Below are 21,376 nucleotides of genomic sequence, written 5' to 3'. Positions count from 1 at the left end.
TCTTCTTTCGTGTTGTCATCCTTATCTTCTGTGGGTGCGTGAGCATTTAGAAATGTAATGTCTAACCACTGCGTCTGAATAGTTATGTATGATATACGGTTATTAACAGGTTTGAACTCCCTTACTGAGTCATCTATTGATTTATGAATGTAGAAACCGGTTCCAAATTCATGGCGCTGACGGCAGTCTCCATATATTATTGTCCCGTCTGCTATTTTCAGTGAACCTGTTCCCTGCCATCTTACTTCCTGGAGAGCTACCAGTTGCACTATATATTTTATTACATCGTTTGCTAGTATTTGAGCAGTTCCTGTTCGATACAGGCTTCTAATATTCCACGATCCAAAAGAGAATTCCTTGTAGCGTTGCCAGTTTTTGTTGCAGTAAATCCTGTTCTGTTTCCGAGGCTGGCGTTGAGTATCCTGACCATTTCGTATTTTTACATGAGTGGGTTGGTAGCCCTCTGCTCAACCCCCAACCTGGAGGACCAGGAGTCTTGATTTTGGGGTACTCTACCCCTAGGAGGGTTGCTCTCACCGCGACTGAGCGAGCCTCTCCTGCCCGTGCTAGAAATATGCTATCTGAAAATCTTTCGCCACCTCTTCACCAATGACGAGTTTCTTGCTTGTTGCCTGGGCCACTCGTCTCTTCCTGCCTTGGTTTATGACGCCACAGCAACTAAGGCATCAACTTTTCTACCCTTGACACATTACGAAAGTCTGTGGCTTGTGTCTGTTTCATATAGCTGAGCAACCGAATCTCAGATATCAAACTTAGTTTACCAGGCTGCCCGTAACAACTGCAGTGGAACGGTACATTCTTATTTAAGCAGAATTTAGCATAGAAAATCTCAGGGCGGGTCAACCAACAGCCCCACCAAAATGTCTTGCCAATGCTTAACTAGAATGATTTAAGTGAAAGGCACTCTGATTAAGTTAGACTTCACCACATTTAAAAGGAAATACAGCAAACAGATCAGACCTAAACATGACCGACGGTAAGCCACTCGAAATATGACAATTTAAACAGCTCCACTAGCTCTGTAACGCAGACCACGCAACTTCCACACATTCCACAAACAATTGCGACTAATGTCTGTAATGAAACAGAGTTACTTCCATTAAGGTAAACTTCAGTTCTTTCGGAGCGAATCTCCATAAACAGCAAACACAGCAGACCTTCCGGGAAGGAGAAACTAGTCGCAGCTCAACGAGTTTAATGAAGCAAGGCACAGAAGCCAGAGAAAGAGTCTCGCCAAAATATTTGATGAATTGGTTGCGAATTGGCACTCAGAATCTCTACACATTGGTCACAGACAAATTTCCAGTGTGCCATCGCCACCACAGCCAACCCAAAGCACTGTCTTCGCGGAATAAGGTCTTTGCCCTGCAAAAGCCGTTTGCTATGTGCTCCAGACAGCGGAGGTAAATCGGCATGACACACCGCAAGTGCTCCTTCCAATTCTGCCCACAAATTCTGTGAACCTTCGCCCGCCGGTCAAAGCCACTTTATTTGAGAACCATCAAAGCTCTTGCCTCACTACCGCGATCTAGCGATGGGTTGATTGATGCGAACCGGTACGACTCCAATGTAGTATCTATTCCATAGATTTTTACTGCACCTTACTGCTTTGTTTTGTATGGCAACGAAATTATTGTTCAGATAACTTACGGGTTTGCTGCCGGGTGACGTTGTCGACCACCGCCGATATTTCGGCAGGAGTACACCCTGCCATTCTCAAGGCACAACTGCGTAAATTTGATGTGTTTTTCGACCAACTTCTAAGATTAAGGCCCTGTTGGCGTCCGCAAAAGATGATCTTGGTTTGCGTAAGGCTGGTGTCTGTCGTATTCCTTGCAGTTGGGCGGTCATATATGGATCAGACAATCAGGACTGTGGAAGACCGGTGTATTGAACATAAGCGTCACACACGCTTACAGCAGCCGAGCAAATCCGCTATTGCAGAACATTGCCTGACACCGGTCATCCTATGGAATACAACAACACGGAGATTTTGGCTTGCACGTCCAGCTGTTGGGATAGTGTCAATAAGGAAGCTTTTGAAATCAAACTATGAAGCAACCTTATAAACAGAGATGGTGGATTTTGTCTAAATGTTGCTTGGAATCCGGCTCTGCTTCTCAGCAAAAAACAGAGGGACAGAATTAGTGCTGTGTCACCTGTTGATTAATAGTCACTATCGATATTTCTGATGGAGGTTATCTTTGGTTGTGTGTTGACTTTGCGGTTACTTGTTCTGTGTGTGGTATCTTCCTTGTTTCTCCTCTGTGAACCGAGGGATTAAATTCCCTTGCACATTGCTTCCTCCTTGCAGTTGTGCCTTGAGAATGGCACGGTGCGCTCTTGCCGAAATATCGGCGGTGGTCGACAACGTCACCCGGCAGCAAACCCGTAAATTATTTGAACATTCGATTCGCCGGGAAAAATTAAGGTCTCACAACGAAATTAATGTCTAAAGGATAAGTGAAATGAAGCAGATTCAGTTTTCCTATCATTCACAAAATATCTAGATTACAATAGAATTTTGAAATGATACAGCATAACTGCCTCCATTCACAGTCCTTGTTTTGAAACTGATTACTGTGTTTTTTTTCCAGACATCTGAAACTTCCAATGTAATACACACACGTGGGTGAAGAAACGAAAAGTATTTTCTTTTGTCTTTTAACGATACTTACTGGGCGCCATGTCGAATTTACACAAGGAACTAAGAATGAGAATCTTTGATCAGCACACTCAGACAGCTGCAATAAGACATTCAGTTTAGTTAGAGATCGCTGGCTGAATGTTTTCTAAAACGTTAATAGAAGGTCCTTGTGTTTCACATAATTTACACAGAATTAGAGGAATTCGAGTTCATAGAGAGGGGATCTGATGATCGTTCTCCACGTGCACCATCCGCAACTGGACAGGAATAGGCGGAGAAAAGATTCTAGCACAGTATCTACCCTTAACCTCACGTTGTGCACTAGTTCTCAGCGTATAGATGTAGATTAAACAGAAGTAACAACTGAAATAGTAGTATTATTTAGATTTGGCATTGCAAGGAAACCATAAAGGTCTATACTACGTCTGAACGAGATGACTGTAAACGTCCTGAAGAAATATTTACATAACTGTTGTCTGAACAGTGACGTATTAGGCACCAGCGAGTGGGTGAAATAGAGGTTTTATTACTTCCGTTTTCGGCCAGAAAGAAAGCAAAACAGAGGGAAAGGCGAAATGGTGGTATGATGGGTCCTCTGGCTTTTCTTTGGAAACGTAACCGCAACGCGAAGGGCGTTTGTAAAATTCCATATGGGCACAGCAGTTTACCGCTTTTATTTTTGTTCTTGTTTTATTAATAAGTTATTGAAATTTGAATTGATTTACAATAAGCTAGCATTTTTTCTTTCTTATATACTTATCTTAATGTTACACTGTGTAAACTGCTACCCATAGTGCCAAATTTTTACAACTACGAATAAAAAGTATCATTGTGCAGAGGATGTTCAATGTAGTGAAAACTCTTAATGGTGTGACCTAACTTGGATTTCCTCAGTATCTTACGAATGAACCGAAACTTGCAAGCTACTTTACCAGTTATTGAGCTTACGTCATTATTCCATTTCAAACTGTTAACCCATGTATTTGTATGAGTTGACTCATTCCAACTACGACATAGTAGTATTATAGTCACATGGTATTACGTTTCTGCGTTTCGTAAAGTCCACACTTTTGCATTTCTAAAAACTGAAAGCAAGATGTCAATGTTTGTTCTGCTTTGCAGTCTTATCAGAATCTGACTGGAATCTTTGGAGTTTTTTTCAGACAGCACTTTGTTATGCAAAACGGCATAACCTGCAAGGAGCCTGAAATTACTGCAAGGCACTAAAAATACACTACTGGCCATTACAATTGCTACACCACGAAGATGACGTGAAATTAAACCAAGAGTAAGAAGATGCTGTGATATGCAAATGATTAGCTTTTCAGAACATTCACACAAGGTTGGCGCCGGTGGCGACACCTACAACGTGCTGACATGAGGAAAGTTTCCAACCGATTTCTCATACACAAACAGCAGTTGACCGGCGTTGCCTGGTGAAACGTTGTTGTGATCATCACATACCATCACGTTTCCGACTTTGATAAAGGTCGGATTGTAGCCTATCATCATCTCGGTTTATCATATCGCGAAAATGCTGCTCGCGTTGGTCGAGATCCAAAGACTGTTAGCAGACTATGGAATCGGTGGGTTCAGGAGGGTAATACACAACGACGTGCTGGATCCCAACGGCCTCGTATCACTAGCAGTCGAGATGACAGGCATCTTATCCGCATGGCTGTAACGGATCGTGCATGTACTCCTGTCATGGAGTAGGAAATATGTGAATGAGTGTGTCCACACGTTGCAATATTGCACGAGTCACAGTCGTGTGTTGCCGGCCGCTACCCAGAGGATCAGAGAGGTTTGCGTGACCTTCTTACGATGATTGCAGACACCTCGCCCAGCAACTCCGTGCTTTTGTCACTGCCAGGTCTCCGTAGGCATTCTGGAAGCGCATATGAATATCTGCTATACGCTGGTTTTCCGACAAAATAAAGCTCTCTGGAACGTATCTGCTTTACAGACGCCACCCTTTAAAGGCTAAGTATAGCGAAGTAGGGATATTCTGAAACAAATTTCGCATTTTTAAAGCGAAATTGGCCAAGAAAGAAATACGTTGCATTAGTTGTTGAACGCCCGTCGTACAACATGAACAGCAAGGACCCCAACACACTTCCCTGGGACACGTCTGAAGTTAGTTTTACTTCTGCCAATGACTCTCCACCCAAAAAAGCATGCTGTCTAAAGCAATCACAAATTTCGCATGATACACAATATTATTGTAATTTCGTAACGTCTCATTCACGAATCCCTGACGCTACATTGTGTACAAATTTAGTGTGTATCAATCTCTACTGTTTGAACAGGCTTCAAATATTACACATTGAGATACATTTCTTGTAACACGTTGTTTCTGTTTTACCTTTCCAGTAGGTGGTGCTGGAGAGGGTTTCTATCTACAAAACGCACAGAACCAAGAAGAGTGGGGCCAGTTGAACGTAAACAGAGACACACGTTCTGCTGACAGAGGTCAGGGTTCGCTAGTGGCTGATGACGACGATGATGTCATAACAGAGAATGCTAATAATACGGAAACTGTTGGCAACTCGCCAGGCACGTTTTCAGAAAGCAAGTCTCAAAGCTGGCATTCAACCTACGGGAATAAAGAAGCTTCTGGCCGATTTAGGCGTATAGATGCGTTAAGAAGTCCACGTTCACAGGTGGTCCACCATGTTGTTGACATAGAACCTGATTTCAGTAGCGATTTCAGACGGAGGGTTCCGAGAAGAAGATCACGCTTTGGGATGGGAGTAGATCGAATAGGAGAAGAAACAGGGTATCCTTTAAATTATTCAGTCCCCAGTCAGCAGATATCGAGTTTCACTTACTCTAACGAAGGTGGAAACCAGTCTTGGCCAGCGTCGTACACCGAGAGAAATCTGGACAACGCCGAAATTACGCAGGACGTCGTCACTTGGGGCATAACAGACATTAAGGGTTCGGTGTTCGACAAAGTGAGGGATCCCGAGGCGCCTAGAAGTCCACGTAGCTCCGGTACGAGGGCGAGAACGACGAAATCGCGCTCGGTGAGGGCGAAGAAGACCTGGTCCAAACCGAGCGACGCCGGCAAGCTGTCTTCCGACACGAGCAGCGTGGAGTCGCCAGAGCGGAAGCCGGCTGGCGCCAGCTACTACGACAGGATGGCGCAGCGCATGGGCGGCGACTTGAGGGCCGTGCCCACCGGCGACCAGCGACCTACGGGGCAGCCCGCGTGGTCGCTCAGCCCGGTGCACGGAGAGGAAGGGCGCGGCGTGCGGAAGACGGCGTGGCGGCGGGTGAGGGCCAAGGCGAGGGGCAGCCTGTCCGAACAGACCGCCAGCGAGCTGGAGGAGATCGACAGGAGGCGCCAGCTGAGGCAGGTCAGTCGCAGCCACAGCTCGTCTTGTTGGTACTTTTGTAGTCATAAGCCCACGAGGGCTATGCCGAAAGTTTTTAGCAGAATGTGTGAAAAAAAAATTTATTTGCAAGAAAACGTTTACATCTTTTCAAAATACTCTCCATTAGCATGTATACATTTTTCCATTCTCTGAAACCACATAGAAAATGCCAGTCCAAGCTTCTTTTGGGATGTCACTTAGTGCACTCTCGTACTCTGCAATGGCCTCTTCATCTGATGAAAACCGCTGCCCTCGAATTTTTTCCTTAATCTTAGGGAACAGAAAGAAGTCACAGGGGGCCAGGTCAGGTGAATAGGGGGGTTGGGGTAACACTCGCACTTTTTCCTTCTCCAGAAAGTCCATCGTTCTAACAGCCCTCTAAGGGCAGCAGCAGTCTAATGGACTATGAAAGATGGTCTGTGCTGCTGTTGGTCCAATGTTGCAAACTGTAAGATTTCATCATTTTCCTCACAGCATCAATGTTTTCATGAGTCACAGCTGTTGCTGGGCGACCGGAACGAGATTCATCTTCAACTGACTGCCGACCCCTCGAAAACTCGCGAAACCGATTTCCAACGTTGGCCCTAGAAGGGGAAGCTTCACCAAAAACACGCAGCAAAGAAGAATGGCATTCTTCGGCACTTAAACCCTTTTTACGAGGGTCGGTCAGAAAGTAATGCCTCCCATTTTTTTTCTACTTAAAAAAATTAAGTTAAGTGAAAAATTTGAATATGGCGCCTTTCCTCAAACCTTCTTCTGCAATCCACTGCAGTAGTAACTTTCTGTGTCAACAGGTGGCAGCACAGCAGAAGTTTGTAAGATGGCCGACATCGATGTTCGTTTGAGACAGCGTTGTGTGATTGAATGCTTGAATGCAGAAGGTGAAACGCCCATACGCATTCATGAAAGACTGAAGAAGGTGTATGGTGTTGTGACAGTGGATGTCAGCACTGTTAGACGATGGGTTCGTCGTTGTAAGGAAGCTGAAGGGCAAACACCGTTGACTGAGGAAAAGCGGAGCGGCAGGCCGGTGAGTACAGTGACTCCACACAGCATTCAGCAAGTTGATGACATCATTCGTGGTGACCGTCGGGTGACTGCAGATGAAGTGTGTCGCATTATTTCTCTTAGCAAAGGCAGTGTGATCACGATTATTAAACAATTGGGGTACTCAAACGTTTGTGCACGGTGGGTTCCAAGAATGTTAACCGATCAGAATAAAGAGGCAAGGAAAACAATAGCCTCCCAACACTTGCAGCGCTTCCGATTGGAGGGAGATGAGTTTCTGAAAAAAATTGTGACCGGGGACGAAACATGGGTGCATTTTTTTGAACCCGAATCAAAGAGGCAGTCAATGGAGTGGCGTCACACAAGCTCGCCGAGGAAGAAAAAATTCAAAACTGTGCGATCGGCAGGGAAAGTTATGGCAACAGTTTTCTGGGATACAGAGGGTGTGATTCTGGTTGATTTTTTGGAGCAGGGATGCACAATAAATTCTGTTCAATAGGTCACAACCCTCAAAAAACTTAAAGCACGTCTTCAGCGAGTTCGCCCAAAAAAATCAATGGCAGATGTTCTTCTTTTGCATGACAATGCAAGACCACACACCAGTCGTCACACCTCTGACGAGATTGTCAAAATTGGATGGGAAGTTTTGCCTCATCCCCCATACAGCCCTGACCTGGCACCATCAGACTTCCATCTGTTCGGGCCACTAAAAGAAGCTCATCGTGGGATTCATTTTGAAGATGAGGAGGCCGTCAAAACATCCGTGCGTCAATGGCTTAGGAAGCAGAGCTGTGATTTTTACCGTGCTGGGATACATGCCCTTGTTCAAAGATGGACCAAAACTGTAGAGATGGGCGGAGATTACATTGAAAAATGACAAAATGATCCTCAATGTTGTGGTTTTCAACCTATGTAATTGCATTTAAATTTCCTGACAATTAAACGTAGAAAAAAAATAGGAGGCATTACTTTTTGACTGACCCTCGTATAATCGTAAAAAATCATGGCGTGAAAGTCGCGGCGCGACAGCTCCAATCTGCACCGTCTCTGACTCAGCACTGCCTGTGCTTTCTTACCGCGCTGTGGGGGCACCACCACTAGCCAGGGGCTGCGCGCGCACGTCCCAAGGTCGAAAAACATCGCTCTTTCGAATGAAATCAACCCCATTCTCCTCCGCCTTACGGTTTACGTGCTGCTAAAGACTTTCGGCTCGCACACACCAGAGGTGTACAAATTCTCGTTTCGGCCTGCCTGCCCCGACCTCCGCTGCAACCGTTAAAGCAGCTCAACCTGTCGCATCGTAGACACAAGAGTACACGTGTACTGAAGCGCAGTGGTTAAAACAGCCCAGCTGGGTTCCCGCAAGCCTGGCAAGCTTCATGGGACCCGTTCAGCCTGCTGCAACTGACAACATGTTGAGCCTCCCCGCCACCGTAACCAGACAGGCACATTTTTGCGTAGGTAGGCCACTGCAGCTCATTTACCATGACAGTGGAAGCAGCAAGATGAGCAAATCAAACTTAAAGCAGATTGAGAAGACATTAGGTTTGGGGGGAATACAAACCAATGAGACCAATCAGGCAACAGAGTCCAAATCTAGCAGGGGAATGTTGTCACTTGTTTATGAGGCAGCTTCAAATAAATCTGTAGGTGTCTCGCAATACAAGTTGTGTAAAAGCTTACTAACTACTCGTTTGTGAACCTGTAGTATGTTACGACATATCTGTAAATTTGACCAGTAGTTTCCTCCACAAATATTTTGGAAGAGGGCAAAAACTTTGCGGCTGACATGTATGTGGAAATGTGTGCTAATGAGCTGAGGCCATTTAGCAATATACAGGCTTTCTAATTTTAGGGCAAACACTGACTGAAATGGGGAAAAAATGTGACTCAGTAGATATTAAAAAACAAATTCCGGTGATAGACAACGTAGTACGAAGAAAGCTTGGTATGAAAGAAATGCTTTTAGGTTAACATAACATGAAAAACAAACTTCATGTTTCCAAAATGCATTTGGGGATTTTGAGAATGAACTATTTTGCTACTTAGAATGAATGCAGCGAACCCTGCCAAGGTAGCAGGCAAGCATGGGCAGTTTGAAAACAGAAAGTATACACCTCTGGCACACACACACACACACATACATACACCGTCATAAGTCCCAGCAGTCCATCGCAATCAGTTCATCTCTTGCTGCAGCCAGTGACTCATCAAGATCTGTATCTCCAAAATCGGGACAATGCTTATAGAGAGACTGACGCACTACTTTTTCGTCCATGACCTTAACATGAGTATTTACGATTACGTTGTCTAATTAACTACCTCGCATTAATGGTTCACCGAAACTAACATGATAACCCTACCTACAAACATGCGATGGACACTATTAACGTAACTCTGTTAATCTCTACTCTGTTGCTGGCAAGGGAAAGGCCCCAGGCACGGCCAACCCCTGTTCGGCTCATGTTTGACAGGTCACCTGTGTACAACCTAAAATAAAGAACTCTTAGCGTTTTGGATCACTATCATCTCCCCCTCCCCCTAACATACTGTCTCCCGCTTTAGAGAACATCACCCCTAAAATTTACGAGTCGCAATCGACTCAACGTTGACGGGATCAGTAGATAAGTAATTGAAGACTGACCATTTTTCATCATCATATACAGCGTGTATGGAAATTTGCGTTACAGACTTCTAGGGCTTCTAGACGGAAGAGAGTGCATAATATTTTGGATAGGAACCCATGTCCGGAAACATACTGTTTCCGTTCTACGGCAGTTTCAGATCAGTTGTCTAATTCATCCATTTCTGTTTGAGGAATTGAATTAAGCGTAACGAAGTACAATTATTAGCTAGCAATTCGAAAGGAAACATAACAAACCATCCATTTATCACTTAATCACAGTTGTTTCTATTAATGCATTATCATTAAGGGTTTACATTATTCCAGAACAAAAAATAAACCAGCATACTGTACTGATGCACTACAATAGCGGCTCTATGTGGCGACCACCAACGTTGTACATTGTACCTATGAAGCATGTTATCGTACACAATCTGAATTTCACCTGGTGTCTCTTCAATTCCTAGAGCAGCGGTCAGAACTCGGAGTCTCGCAAATTAAACTTTGCAAGGCAAACGTTGAGTGACATCAGGCGATCGTTTGAAGTAATACACATCATCCTGCGTGCCCAGCTGCGTACCAGGACAAGCAGCTATGAGATTTTTCTCTTTCCTACGGGAGACGTGGACACGTTAGACAACTGAACTGAAACAGTCGTAGTATGGAAACGCTGCCTTACCGGACGTGGGTTCCTATTAAAAATATCATATAATAGATGTATTACATGTCTCTACTTCCATCCTCCTCGAAGTTTGTAAAAGGAATTTCCGAACACCCTATATGGGGACCGAGAAATTCTTATTTTTCCAGAAATCCAGAAAATAAAGTTTTACAACTGTCACTTATGCAGGCATAATGTTAACACCATTACACGATAGCGGAGCTGGCAGAGTGACCAAGTCAACTGGCTGGGGAGCGGAGGAAATTGTTCGATTCCTACTTGCATTATACAGTAATATTTTTTATATGTGTATATTTCTCCGTGTGGAAAACGGTATGAATAGGAGGGCCAATAAAGTAAACAAAAGTATAAGCATTATTAACAAGTTAGATAAATAAATTTTTCAAAGACCTTGGGTTAGTGCAGAATCAAAATTTTAACTCGCGTTGTATGACGACATCTGCGAGAAGGACTTCTCCGAATTCGTCACGAGGGACCGGGAACAGCTTTATTTCTTGGAATTATAAATGCAAGTCGGCTCTGGAAACCCATCGGGAGCTGTACAGCCGCGCGCACGCAATAACGATCAATAGCATAATTCATGATCAACTTTCAGCACCTATTTTTCAAGCGATGTTATGGTAAACGTGGTGCAGATCAAAATTAATTCCCGGAAAAGAAATATTTTTAAAAGTAATCCAATTCTCTTTTCGCCGCTTCTTATGAAGAAACAATGTAGTTGCTACATGCTTGCATTCTTTAGACGTTCTTGGTGCCGCGACTATATGTGACTTGAACATTTATGTGATACGTACCATCTATCCATCTTGTTGTTCGAAGAAATGTGAGCATTTGTAACAGAGTAAAACAGAGACTATAGAACGACCAGGATTAAAATTTCAGTTCTGCACTAATGTAAGCTGCTTGAGAAATTTATTTATTTGATTTGTTTTTATTCTTTATAATTGATGTAACTCGAAGTTATTCTCTTATGCCTCAACACATGTCGTATCGTCCTGTCCCTTCTTTTTGTCAGTATTTTCCAAATATTCGTCTCCTCCTCACTTCCACAGGAACCTACTCATACTTTTTATTGTCTGTCCACCTACTTTTTATCATCATTAGCATCAGACCTCAAACGCTTCGAGACTCTTATTTTGTTGTTTGGTTCACTACCATACAATGCTGCGCTTCAAACGGACTTTCTCAGAAATTTAATACTTAAATTAAGGATGATTTTCGATACTAGATGATGCTCACTTCTTCTGCAGTAGTCAGCTTTCTACCTCGTCCTTACTTTGTCTATCGTGTGTTATTTTGCTTCCGTGTCAGCAGAATTTCCTAATTTCAGCTACTACATGGTCACCAATTTTGATGTTAGATTTATGGCTAATCTCTTTTTTACTACTCTTCACTAATTTCGTCTTTCTTCTGTTTACTCTCAGTACGTAATGTGCATTTATTCCACTGTTCAATCCATTCAGCATGTCCTGTAATTTTTGTTCATTTTCACTAAAGGCAGCAATGTCATCAGTGAATCTATTACATGAGTATACATCTTATCATTGGTACCCTGAATTGTAATTCCACTCTTGAGCCTTTGCTTTATTTCCGTCATTGGTTCTTTGCTATATATACTGAATAATATGGACCAAAGACTGCATTCATGTATTAGGCCCTTTTCAATATGAATACTTCGATCTTGGTCTTCTATTATTATTCTTCCATTTTTGTTCTTGTGTATACTACATAATCTCCTTATACCTTACTCATACTTCGAACATCTTACACCATTTTACAATGCCGATTTCATTTTCTAGGTTGGAAAATCCTGTGAACGTCTCTTGATTTTTGTAAGGTTTTTCCTCCGTTAACAGACTCTACGTCTGTTTATTACAGTCAGGAACTTGGACGCATGAGCTGTTAAGCTGATGGAGCGGTGGTTATCACACATATTCGCTGTTACTATGATCGGAATTTTATGGATGATATTTCGACGAAAATACGACAGTACATCTCCAGATTCTTTAAATCAATTTGAATGACTTTATTTTCCGCCTCCCCCAATGACAGATTGTTACATATTCCTCCTACTTTATTTGATCGCAAGTCTTCGAAAACTCTTTTACACTCTGATCTGATAGCTGATCCCCTATGTCCTCCTTCATGACCACCATTTCTTCTTCTATCTCTTAGAGTCTTTATTGTACTCTTTCCATCTGTTACCTCCCTCCTCTATATTAAAACTGGAATTCCAACCAACTACCCAGAGTAGTTGGCTGAGGGGTTGTACTGGTCACAATATGTATGGGCAAGTCTGTGGGCGCCGATTTTTATTCCCTTTGAAGGCGTTGTGCATCGTTGGTTGTTGTTGTTGTTGTGGTCTTCAGTCCTGGGACTGGTTTGATGCAGTTCTCCATGCTACTCTACCCTGTGCAAGTTTCTTCATGTCCCAGTACCTACTGCAACCTACATCCTTCTGAATCTGCTTGGTGTATTCATCTCTTGGTCTCCCTCCACGATTTTTACACTCTACCCTGCCCTTCAGTACTAAATTTGTGATCCCTTGATGCCTTAGGGCATGTCCTAACAACCGATCCCTTCTTCTAGTCAAGTTGTGCCACAAACATCTCTTCTCCCCAATCCTATTCAATACCTCCTCATTAGTTACATGATCTATCCACCTAATCTTCAACATTCTTCTGTAGCACCACATTTCGAAAGCTTCTATTCTCTTCTTGTCCAAAGTATTTATCGTCCATGTTTCACTTCCATACATGGCTACACTCCATACAAATACTTTCAGAAAAGACTTCCTGACACTTAAATCTATACTCGATGTTAACAAATTTCTCTTCTTCAGAAACGCTTTCCTTGCCATTACCAGTCTAAATTTTATGTCCTCTCTACTTCGACCATCAGCAGTTATTTTGCTCCCCAAATAGCAAAACTCCTTTACTACTTTAAGTGTCTCATTTCCTAATCTAATTCCCTCGGCATCACCCGACTTAATTCGACTACATTCCATTATTCTCGTTTTGCTTTTGTTGATGCTCATCTTATATCCTCCTTTCAAGACACTGTCCATTCCGTTCAACAGCTCTTCCAAGTCCTTTGCTGTCTCGGACAGAATTAAAATGTCATTGGCGTACCTCAAAGTTTTTATTCCTTCTCCATGAATTTTAATACCTACTCCGAATTTCTCTTTGGTTTCCTTTACTGCTTGCTCAGTATACAGATTGAATAACATCGGGGAGAGGCTGCAACCCTGTCTTACTCCCTTCCTAACCACTGCTTCCCTTTCATGTCCCTCGACTCTTATAACTGCCATCTGGTTTCTATAGAAATTGAAAATCGCCCATCGCTCCCTGTATTTTACCCCTGCCACCTTAAGAATTTGAAAGAGAGTATTCCAGTCAACATTGTCAAAAGCTTTCTCTAAGTCTACAAATGCTAGAAACGTAGGTTTGCCTTTCATTAATCTTTCTTCTAAGATAAGTCGTAAGGTCAGTATAGCCTCACGTGTTTCAGTATTTATACGGAATCCAAACTGATCTTCCCCGAGGTCGGCTTCTACTAGTTTTTCCATTCGTCTGTAAAGAAATCGAGTTAGTATTTTGCAGCTGTGGCTTATTAAACTGATTGTTCGGTTATTTTCACATCTGTTAACACGTGCTTTCTTTGGGATTGGAATTATTGTAGTCTTCTTGAAGTCTGAGGGTATTTAGCCTGTTTCATACATCTTGCTCACTAGATGGTAGAGTTTTGTCAGGACTGGCTCTCACAAGGCCGTCAGTAGTTCCAATGGAATGTTGTCCACTCCGTGGGCCTTGTTTCGACTCAGGTCTTTCAGTGCTCTGTCAAACTCTTCACGGAGTATCATATCACCCATCTCATCTTCATCTACATCCTCTTCCATTTCCATAATATTGTCTTGAAGTACATCGCCCTTGTATAGACCCTCTATATACTCCTTCAACTTTTCTGCTTAACTTACCTAAATCCATTTTAACTCTAAATCTTATTTTTATTAAATATTTTTGTTCCTAAAAGGCTGAAAAAAATATTATAACGTGGAAATATTTCTACATGATGTCGTCTTATAACATTAAAGGTTAAACTACGCATTACAGGAAATATCAAATTAAAAAAAAAGAAAAATACATTGCTTGTGTTACAAGTAAAAGAAGATAGATAGCTCCTGTCTTCTTTCTTGTTTTTCTTATTCTTGCGTTTCTCCCAAAACAATTCGTTCTGTGTCCCATTCATCAGAACAAATTTTTCACTGTAACTTTCTTTGTAATAATAGTTACCTTAAACATACAAAACGACATCTCTGTACATATTAAATACTATTTATAGCATACGATATTCTCTATCTTACAGTGCAATACAAGTGACAAAATACAACAGCAAAGTTTAGCAATGCACATTCCATAATGAAAAATATAGGTAATTTGATGCAAGAAGTAGCTATGTACAAATATACAGAAAAGAAAAATGTTAATCAACTATTCAGCAAATAATGTTAGTTTTGCTTAGTAAATGGTTTCGCATGTGTAACATGTTACAGTTCTCTACTCATGTGTGTACACAAAGTTTTTGGTGGACAAATATATCTCTTTATGGAGAGAATATCAAAGTCCTGTCTTGTATGTATTCACCAGTCGTTATAATAAGGAAATTTGTTATTGCTGTGTCTCTTTTCCATGTTTCATTTGAGCTAGTCGTTCTTCAATTTTTTATGATGAACACAATTACAGAAATTATTACTCGCCATATTTTTGGCTGATTTCTAACATCATAATGTCACTTTACTTCCACTTTTTTGTTTGAGTGAGTTCCATCCATTCCTCTTAACTCCGTAGTGGCAAGGCCACTAATAACTTATGAAAATCATGGTCTCTAATTCTCTTCACATCTTATTATCCTATTCTCTGTTTTTCTTTATCTCATTATCCTCTCTCATCATTTCTCACCTTACTTTGTTCATTTCACTATTAACTATTATTCTGACCTATTCCTTCTGCACTTCAGTAACTGCCTAGTACATGTCCTTACAATTGCTCATCAAACCCTCATGACTTTATCCACTAATCACTTCTCATTCTCAAACGTACACATCTCAGTTATTGTTACTCTCCTCCACATATCTATTATTCATCACCAGTTTCTTCCTATCTTCAATCATTATTCCTACAAAGCAACAGATCACTGAAGGTTCTTTTGTTGTTACTGTTCACATTACAGAGGAAACTAATACATTGCCACACTGCCGTACTATAATTACAATATATTCATAGTCCCAGATTTCCTCCACAAAGCTTTACATAAATAATTGTCTTATTCTTGTCGATTTACAAACCACCCACCTGTCACTAAGTGATTTAGTCATCAGGCAGTATATAACTTTGTACAATACAGTTAAATCAGATTAAAACTGCTCTGCCTTTTCGCTGAATAGTTCGATAAACGTTCCAACCGTCAGAAAACGCTTGCAATTGAAATTGTCATTTTTAGTTGTACTCGTATTCTCTTTGTTGCATCGCATGTTGCGTACACTAATTTGCCTGTGAGAGATTTTTTTGTTTCCTAGAATGTACGCCTACGCACCACAAGTTTCAATATTCACTTACATTGTCTCCATGCACACCACTACCTCCATTACGGTTTCTTTCGATTCCTGTGAACTGGTAACATACCACTTAAAGTTCTCATCTGACCATCCGCAAATTGTTTCAAAATTCGTATTTTTCTGCTGCCGAAAAATGAACCGGTAAAAGTATTGTCTGAATGACTTCCTTTGTATCGCTCGACAAATTTATCTTGTTCTCAATAAGTTCGTAATATTTCTCAGAAATAATGTCCAGTTGTTCTCTTTCTGTTCCCGATTTAGTTTCAATGCTTCGTTTGCTTCACACGTTACGTGAATAATAATTTCGAGTTGCGTTCTGTTCATTTATGTGAATAATTACAGTACTCAGGACTATTATATCCACTGTAGCCACAGATTCAACTTCTGGTCTGAGGTTGATTAGTTTCAATATTTGAAATCACTCATCTACCTTTTTACCTGTTTCCGAATGTATTTGGTTCTGTTGCTTCAGTGGTATTCACTATTGGCTGGAATTCGTTATGAACCTCTTTCCTAATGTGAACTGGCGTATTCTATATCTGTTCTTTTATCTCCTCCTGTTTCGCATACTGTTTCATAGTATGTTCTTCCTGTTTCCTGTAAGTTTCTTTTCGCACATTACTTGTCTCTCTCAGCGACGTAATAGATTCTTTCTGTGATTTATTATCCTAATCCAGATCACTCGTTAACCCTAGCAACAATTTTAAAATAATTGTGTAATAAGATTCAATACTATTTGCAACCGACACAGTTTGGGTAGTCATGATGTTAATTCGTAACAAAAATGCCATAAAATGCAGAGGCTATTCATTTTACACTGTTCACCAACACACAAACTGTCCCAGGAAATGAATGACTAATGAAAATCCTGTATTTGTCAAACAGAAACTCGTAAAATACGCACTAAAATGAGCGCAGACTGCACAGTTGCTTTTAACCAAAAACACGAAAATGTCACGCAAAAAATCAAAAAATTGTCTCAATAAACAGCACAAATCAAGAAATACAAAATGACAATACACTAAGAGAAATACACGAAATTCTCTCAATAAATAGCACAAATCATGAACTACAAAATGGCAATACACAGAGAGAAATATGCAAAATTCTTACAGTAATATGAGCCAGCAAAGCAGCGCTTGCTCAAAACGTCCTTGTTACAAAATCACTGTCGAGCCGGACCTGTGACTGCACAATTACGAAAGAATCCTAAAATTTTCACCGCGGACAAAGGGTTCACGAAGTGTAACTTTCCTGTGTTTAATGTTCTGAGTCGCAACTGGAATAAACTGTACTGCTGTTCTTCGTAACCTCGTGTATCTGTTTTGTTGTCCTACACAATGCAAGTGGTGTAGTTACAGAAACGCTATCTGATAAATGAGTCACCGAAACTATCTCAGACTTTATAACTATATTTTTAATTAACTTTACCGAAGTGATTAGAAAAAGTAACTGTTCTGTGAAATTCTATTTTGTGCGGTACAGTGAGCGGTGCTACAATGTGTGACGTCATAATGCGTAACTTGCAGATATAACGCTCGAAACTAACGGAATAAAGATGCTACATAATTACAAATTTAATTTTGAAAGAATAAATATCTAACAATGTTTCTATAAAAGTGCCCAGTATGCAAATTGACTAAGCAAACTTTCAAACACTAAATGATACAAACGCGAACGTAAAACTGTGCTATTAGAAAAAAAAAACTGTGTGCGTAAGAAATGAAATGTGAGTTGAACCTTACCTGAATTAAACCTGGAAATAAATTTTGGAAAGCAACACCTAACTGTAAAATGATCTTACTATTTAGAGTGTAGTGTCGTTGACCCTGACAAATTTTGATAGCTTACCTGTGGCAACGGAAATATGGTGCCGCTCAAAGTGATGGACATAAGTATGTATCGCAGGAGCATGGAAGCTAAATAGGAAAAAGGAGGCCTTGCGCTGTGCAATTCAAGGACGTGAATTTCACCTTTTTAGATTTGTGTTCCTATCGGTGCAATACGGCGACATACACAATAATAAAAACAAAAGAAAATTCTTTCGTGAGGAGATGGTGGTGGAATCTGAATTTGTCAAATAATTGAAAATAGCTTACACTTTAAAAAACCGTGTTAGGAAAACTGTTACTCATTCCTCAGTAATTGCAATGATCTTTTATAACAAAAATTCTTCTATCATGAAATTAATTACTCAAAATGATAAAGGAGTGTTGAAACTAACATAAGAGAGCAATTCATGTGAACTGTTAACTTAACCTATTCTCGTCTAAGCAGTGAAGTAACTAACACAAACCAATAAAGAAAAATCCTGCTAAAACTTCCCGGTTTTGAAACACATTATAATTACGCGCAAGCAAGCAATGAAGCAACGACTTTAGCTCATAATCTTCACTTGTACAATTAATCTTTACAATATCATATTTCATAATTCATTATGCTTTGTAATTTTATCTCTGTGCTCTGTAAGTTAATTCAGTCTGCTCAGCAGCATAGCCAGCTCAATATCTCCCTTAGAGTGCCTCCGCAATTGCGACACTACTGGCAACCTCCCTGTGCTTTTACTGAAAGTTCCTGTGGCGTAACATATCGGCTATTGTAAACAACTGTTTGAGGAATGTTGAGCGTACAAATATGCAGTATTAAACATCCAATCGAAATATGAAGCTCGCATCACCTTCCTCGAATACCGAATATAAACCAGAAACTTTAGATCTTATCCAAGGACACTCGTCGTATTGCTTCTCACAGAATTTTATAGAAATTAAACTAAACGTCAGCAAAATATAGTTACAGATGTAACAAAACTATGTGTTTAAACGATTGGAACTTGATGATAATAGTTTTTTAATTCATAAAAGTACAGCTGAAACGTATTTTAAATTTAACTATCCGAAGCAAATTACTCTTTGTGCGTATTTTTCTGTAATTGTGGTTTCCTTTTTTTGCGTAAGTGCTAATGCGTTGGAATATACAAATTAATCGTCCGCCATCAGGCTTTAATTTTCTTGCAGCACCAGGTTACACCGTGTCAAAAATATCAAGCTAAAAAATAAATTTCGCGTGGCTTTGTGTGGTCGTTTACCTAAAAAAACTTTTCCTGCTCAGCGCACGATTTGTAGATTCCTTCATAGTTGGGACAACCCGACAGCTATAGTGCGAGACTATATGCAGCATGTTGATTGCGACAATATATCAAGTTAAATCAGTAAATAACTTTCATTAATACATTTAAACTCCATAAGCCGCGTCGGCTATGACGTCTGAATAGGTAAAGAACGCATATGAAAACCAGTGAACTGCTGAATCCGTCATTAGGAAGCTGTGCGCTTGGTATCTCGAGAAAGAGGCATAAAAAGTAGTTGAGGAATGGACAAGAAAGATTATGCATTTATTTAGATTATATGAAGAGATATACAATAAGTGTTACCGGAATCCACAGCTCTAGCGTTAAAGAGGGGCTGGGGAAGAGGAATTCATTAAATACCTAATCCACTCGATAGGAAAGAGAGGGAATGGGGCAAGAGAACCGATCAGTTAAAGAATCAAGAAGAGTATAACGAACCAGTTTTTAAGCATTTTCACTTTGAGACATTTATCAAGATGTGAATTCAACGGAGGCTAATTATTTTAATTTTCAATACACTTAAACAAGTATTGCCAATTGTAAGGTTCATACAGATTCAGTTATCTGGATATCGGAACTAGAAAATTGTTTGTTTATTGCTCCCACTATATGATCACTCCCCCATCCCAAACCTCCATGGAATGAATACTTCATCATTTTTATTAGCCTTTCGAGGCCATATAGAGTAGCCAGTAACGAGGCTCATGGACTGCTGAAAACTGTTCTCATATTTCTCGAATGATTTCTCTTAAAAGACTAAATGAAAAGAAGGCGCCGTTTGGATAGGGGCCTAATGTGCGTCAGGATTACTTATGGAAACACGCTACAGTACACAGAGCTTAAGTAGCTTTTCTTTTTAACTCTTCCTCTTTTATAATGCTTTGATACACTCGCGGTGCGTGGGCTCTGCGTTTCGCACCAGACCTCCATGTCTGCATACATAGTGCAACAAATCGTGTCAATAATTTGTGTCATAAATGTCATTCCTTCTCTCAGCTACGACTTTTGTTTTCTACCTCTTGTGACATAAGCATATCGACTAACCCTGTTTGCTTGAGAACATGCAGTGTACTGTCAACATTTCTACTAAAGATAACAACCTTCTGTAGATTTATTCTTTCGTCAACCGTGTTAAATCATCATCCCTTCTGATGCTATAAGAGTTTCCATTTTTTTTCTTTCTGTGTCACAAGTTTTAAAATTTATTCGGTTTTGCTAATTTTCCATTTTATCGCTTCCTACAAATTTCTTACATACGGCAACCTATGCTTTATTTACAGTTTTAAAAATACTTTCTTTGAACTTAATAATGAAAAACAGAAACTAGTAGGCATCGTCGGATTTGTTTTCGATCTTAAATAATAAATTAGTCTACCGAGCAGCGTAGTTAGAATTTATAATATGATATTTACTTCGAAGAAAATCAGTACATTAATTGTGTTTTCTCGGATACGCTTTTTAATCTCTTCCAATTCTTTTAATTTTCTATCGACATGTGGACAGCGTGAACTTCTACATATTGCGTTTCTTGACATTCTGAATCTCTAAGTTTCAATTTTGTTGTGTGCATTACTTCAACGTCTTTGATGAGTAGCCTTTCACAAACTCTCAAAAAGCGTACTGGAATAGTGGAGTTTCCTGATGGTCTTTTTGTTATTAATTGTCCTGCTGAGACAACTTATCATTTATAAGGTATTTGTTTGGTCAGGATGATGGTGGGTGGGCGTGAGGGTCTTAGGGCGAGCCGGTGATCAACATTTGAACACGGTTGAATAATTTACTTTCACTTTTATTAAAACTCGTGACATACATACTCAGAAGCGGTCAGTGTCCTCGCAGCCTACCGACCTGAACGCGACGCGGAAGCCGGTGTCTGACGACGCAGCCGCCCGGCCGACAGATAGACCCACTTTTATTCTGCGTTGCTAGCTGACTCGCGCGGGCAGCGACCCGGCGATGCGAAATTAGCGGTGACGGAAATGTGTGTACCGCGCTGGATTGGTGAACGATCGCTTGCCTACTTCCCTCTTCCCTTACACATTTGTTTTTTTTTTTTTCATTCAGTAAAATCACACTTCAGTTATCTAGTGCCTCTCTTCTATTAGAACAAGGCGAGCTGTCGACAGCGAGTTTATCAGAATTGAGCGTCATCTAACTGATCTGTATTGAGAATAACTGCTACATACTGAGCAAGGAAAAAAAGTTGCAGTTAAACGTCTGGTTGACGTATTATTATAAGAAACTGACGACCTATAGAGGAGACATTAACATGTA

At 40.7% G+C, this 21,376-nt stretch overlaps 1 protein-coding gene across 1 annotated transcript in view; it reads left to right on the top strand.

Moving 5' to 3' along the window:
- LOC126295950 (uncharacterized) overlaps nucleotides 1-21,376 on the top strand; it is an 87,157-nt gene that overhangs the window by 52,690 nt on the left and 13,091 nt on the right. Inside the window, exon 5 of the mRNA XM_049988091.1 lies at nucleotides 5,042-6,030. Coding sequence (XP_049844048.1) covers nucleotides 5,042-6,030 — 989 coding nt within the window. The remainder of the gene's footprint in view (nucleotides 1-5,041; nucleotides 6,031-21,376) is intronic.

The sequence above is a fragment of the Schistocerca gregaria genome, chromosome 1 (assembly GCF_023897955.1).
Source record: "Schistocerca gregaria isolate iqSchGreg1 chromosome 1, iqSchGreg1.2, whole genome shotgun sequence".
In the NCBI taxonomy this organism is placed as follows: Eukaryota; Metazoa; Arthropoda; class Insecta; order Orthoptera; family Acrididae; genus Schistocerca; species Schistocerca gregaria.
The sequence above is the reverse complement of the archived record's forward strand: the minus strand, read 5'-3'. Positions and strand labels throughout refer to the sequence as shown.